Genomic DNA, 4281 nt, shown 5'->3' on the forward strand with positions numbered 1-4281 from the left:
TGCAATTTTTGGAGAATACTTATTACATGGCTCAGTTTTTTTATGGATGTTCTGTTTGCACGATCGTGGGTACTACTACCCACTGTTTTCTTTGACCAAAGGGATCAAACGAAATGAAGTTTATGCCAGGCACGCAGGTACGGTTTGGTGCCCACGCTTGCTGAGTTTCAGTGTGAGAGCATAGGATTAGTTTCTGCTATCGATCGTTTGGTGGGGATGCTCCTTTCCTAGTATTCTCTAGCTCTTTATTTCAACAAGTATTTTGACTAGATTTTAGGCGATTTTTAATAGCATCAAGAGAATCTTGAGCAAATAATGGCAGCACAATTATGAACTATTTTTGCTAACCCTGAGCAATATAACTTGATTCCCTGGAACAAATTCTCTAGTACACTTTCTTATGTTTTCCCCGTTTCGACCAATCCATCGGAAGCTACACAATTATGAGAACGTCTTATATTTAGATATATAGAGAAAGCAACTTTACTCGCGAATATAGTTTTAATATACGAGAACTATCTTTTGGTGTAAGCTGTTCTAACAAAATTCAAATGTCTTCCACCTGTACTCTCCATCTTTCCTCAAAATCAAAAAGAGAAAAGTAACTACAAGAGCAGTACAAAAATCTACTATCAAGTTCGCTACAGAATTCACGTGGAGCCTAACGTTCCAAACCAAGAACCTAACAACCGAGCATTAGCAAAGAACGGATCAATTACCGTGCCCAACCCCAGCTGTAACTATCCTTTTTTGACAGCGAGGTTACTTGCCGCGCGAGCTTTCACCGTCGCAGGGGCAAAACCGCCATTCAACAGACCAACCGAGCGCACGACCTTTTCTACGAAGGTGCGCGGGCCAGACACGTCACGCCGCGAGTGACGGCGGGCCCCACGCCCGGAATAAATCAGCAGCCCCACACCGTCCGCTCCCTCTCCCCCCAATTCTCCTCTCCATTGCCCACCTCCCCTCCCCACCCATCCCTGTTCCTTCCTCGCCAAACCAAACCAAACCCATCCAGACCAAGACCAGAAACTTCCCCTCCCCGACTCTCTCTCCGCCCCTGCGTGAATCGCGGAGCAAGGAAGGAGGAGGGCCGCCGGGCTACTAATCTCGGGGGGTTCCCCCTCTGGTCCGGGCGGTGAGTTCCAATCCACTCCGATCCCGACTCCGCGCGCGCCCCGACTCGGCGGCTGCCCGGATTCCCCCTCCTTGGTGTTTTTAAAGGTCGGTTTCGTCCTGCTTGTTACGATTGGTGCGGGGTAAGCTAACCATGGCGCGATGATGTAGCAGGTTTGCTGCTTGGGAAGGAGCCGCGCGGGTTCGTGGCGCCGGCGTCGGTGGGCGGGCGGTGGCCAGGGGTCCTCGGTCCTTCGTTGGTTCTCTCGCCCTCGGATAAATAAAATCGGTCGATCTGCCTCCGGTGAGGGATTTCTCAGGTATGATGACGCGAGTTCGTACTATTCCGTGCCTGCGCGGCTGGGTGATTTTGTGGCTCATCGCTCCAGATGGTCTCTGTTTTGCAGATTGCGCCGCGCGGTTGGGTTCTCCGGCGGGGCAAAGGCAGGATTTTGAGCCACTTTGCCCCTAACATTAAATCTGGTATGTGCCCTCCTGATTTCTGTGCTTTTGACGATTTTTGCTGAAGCTCTGCCGGCCACTGACGGAGGGCGATCTAACTTCTGTGCAGATTTAATGGGCGACCAATCCAAAATGTGCCTGTAGCATCATCGGTTGTGCCGTTTCTGGTGTCGGGCTTTCGCAGAGGGTTTCCTCCATCCATCATAGAAGGAAGGAACGGAACCCTTGGCTTGACTTCTCCATGGCTTCTACTAATTCCTAGTGTAGAGCTTCTAACTCCGGTCCATTGTAAATATTGGCTGTAGTTGAGGAAGCTTTCGGCCTCCTGTAACCCCCCTCGCGAAGATGTCGTCAGCTGGTGTCATAGCGCTTGCTCCGATGACCGATGACCTCGCCTTCTTGCCCATCAGGTTTGATGGAAGTCGTTCAGCACACTGCTTCTCCGGGTCACAGCTGCAGGATTCCATTCTCATCTTCCTCGCTGTGCCTGGTGCGCCACCAATGCCGATGAGTGTGCTGGGCACTGATTCCATTGCCTCGGTCAAGCTGCGCATCCAGAGGTTCAAGGGCTTTGTGGTGACAAAGCAGCGGCTTGTGCTTGATGGGCATGAGCTGGCACGCAACAACTGCCCTGTCAAGGATTATGGGCTTGCCGATGGGAATGTTCTGCACCTTGTTATCCGTTTGGCTGACCTCCGGGTAATCAACATTGAGACCGCCAGCGGGAAGAAATTTCAGTTTCAGGTGGACCAGACCCGCAATGTCAAGTACCTCAAGAGTAAGCTTGCAGTGGAGGGCGATGAGGACCTTGATAGCCTGGAGGATGATGACAAGCTCGAGTACGAAGGTGAGGTGCTTGAGGACCACCAGTTGATTGCTGATATTAGCAACAAGGATGATGCTGTGATTCATTTGTTCATCCGCAAACCAGCAAAGGTACGAACACAGCAAGTTGATAAGGATACTGTGGTCACAGTTGACAACCCTCAGAAGAAAGAGAACCTTCAGAATGAATCTGTTGTAGTGACCCCTGCAGCACCAGCTGGTGGCAAGCCTGCTCCTATCATCGAACCAATTGTGGTTAACCGGAAGGTGAAGCTGTCACCTGAAGTGATGAAAATGATAGACTCAGCTATAGCTGGTCTTGAGAATGGATATACACCAGTTATGTCAGCAGAAGGTTCAGGGGGTGTTTACTTCATGCAAGACTCATCAGGCCAGAAGAATGTTGCAGTGTTTAAGCCCATCGATGAGGAACCTATGGCTGAAAACAACCCAAGAGGTCATCCAATGTCGACTGACGGGGAAGGCATGAAGAGGGGAACACGTGTAGGGGAAGGTGCACTAAGGGAAGTTGCGGCTTATATTCTCGACCATCCAGTTGGTGATCTTGAATCGGGCCATGGTGTTGGGTTTTCTGGTGTGCCTCCCACAGCATTAGTCCGAAGCTTACATAGGGGAAAGAGCTTCAAGTTTGGATCTCTGCAGATGTTTATGGAGAACGATGGAAGTTGCGAGGATATGGGTCCGCGTGCTTTTCCAGTGAAGGAGGTACACAAAATAGCAGTGTTAGATATTAGGTTAGCGAATGCTGATCGTCATGCAGGGAACATTCTAGTGTCCAAGGAAGAAGGTGCCACCTGCAAGCTGATTCCAATTGATCATGGTTACTGCCTGCCAGAGAAGGTGATTATTTCTCTCTTGCATTACTTTTTGGCCCTTCGCATCATATCATACATTGCTCTCGAGTCATGCAAATGTTAATTTTGTTGCCTTGTTGCTACGCAGTTTGAGGATTGTACCTTTGAGTGGCTTTACTGGCCTCAAGCCCGTGAGCGGTTCAGTGATGAAACCATTGCATACATTGAATCTCTCAACGCGGAGGAGGACATCAAGCTTCTCAGGTTCCACGGGTGGGAGCTGTCTTCGAGCTGCGCCCGCGTCCTGCGCATCAGCACCATGCTCCTGAAGAAGGGCGCGGCACGAGGCCTCACACCCTATGACATAGGACGTATACTGTGCAGGGAAACCGTGAATAGAGAGTCTGTGATCGAGGACATCATCCAGGAAGCGGAGGACGCCGTTCTCCCGGGGACGAGCGAGAACCTGTTCCTGGAGACGGTGTCTGAGATCATAGACCGCCACCTCCTCGTCAAGTAATATCTGTTTAGAAACACTCAGAATAACTGATCTAGTTGTTCGGCTGTATCCGGTTTGCTGTAAGTATGTTTCACAAGGCACTGCGCCAGACCTCCTGCTCAAGGGACTAATGATTTCATTTGTTTCTAGCCCCGAACGATTCTCGTTTGTTTGTAGCCGCTCAAGAACATTTCCTTCTGTGAATATAGATGTCTGTGCTGCGTTAGACCTTATCACTGAACTAGGTAAAGGGCTACCATATTGTTCGTTTTGATTGGAGCTTCATGACAAACGGTTGTCTTGCCAGTGTGTGTTTTCCATCCCCAATTGACAGGCCAAGGAGTTGTCCGGAAGTACTAGCATTGTTCAGAGTGTGTAAGCAGCTTCTATACATCTGGGTCGTCTATTTTTGCCGTGTTCTACCGGCTGTTCAATCGTCTACCGGTCAAATCTCCGGGGTTTTTCATTTTTTATTTCAGCGAGTTGATACTCACGACCGACCGAATCAATGGCATAATTAGCTGAGGACAAAGCTGGGGATCGAAGGACTGGGAGGGCACGTGC

At 50.0% G+C, this 4281-nt stretch overlaps 1 protein-coding gene across 3 annotated transcripts; it reads left to right on the forward strand.

Moving 5' to 3' along the window:
• The first annotated feature begins 924 nt into the window (after positions 1–924).
• LOC119331513 (phosphatidylinositol 4-kinase gamma 4-like) lies at positions 925–3958 on the forward strand. 3 transcript variants are annotated; one of them, XM_037604678.1, is made up of 5 exons: positions 925–1224; positions 1291–1436; positions 1524–1599; positions 1688–3264; positions 3367–3958. In XM_037604678.1, exons 4-5 carry the CDS (start codon positions 1924–1926, stop codon positions 3736–3738), a joined length of 1713 nt encoding a protein of 570 aa, XP_037460575.1. In that variant the 5' UTR covers positions 925–1224; positions 1291–1436; positions 1524–1599; positions 1688–1923; the 3' UTR covers positions 3739–3958. The 3 variants fall into 3 exon arrangements, with proteins under 3 accessions (XP_037460575.1, XP_037460574.1, XP_037460572.1); XM_037604677.1 differs by having other exon boundaries at positions 925–1138; positions 1288–1436; XM_037604675.1 differs by having other exon boundaries at positions 925–1138.
• The last annotated feature ends 323 nt before the right edge of the window (positions 3959–4281 follow it).

The sequence above is a fragment of the Triticum dicoccoides genome, chromosome 7A (assembly GCF_002162155.2).
Source record: "Triticum dicoccoides isolate Atlit2015 ecotype Zavitan chromosome 7A, WEW_v2.0, whole genome shotgun sequence".
Lineage (NCBI taxonomy): Eukaryota > Viridiplantae > Streptophyta > Magnoliopsida > Poales > Poaceae > Triticum > Triticum dicoccoides.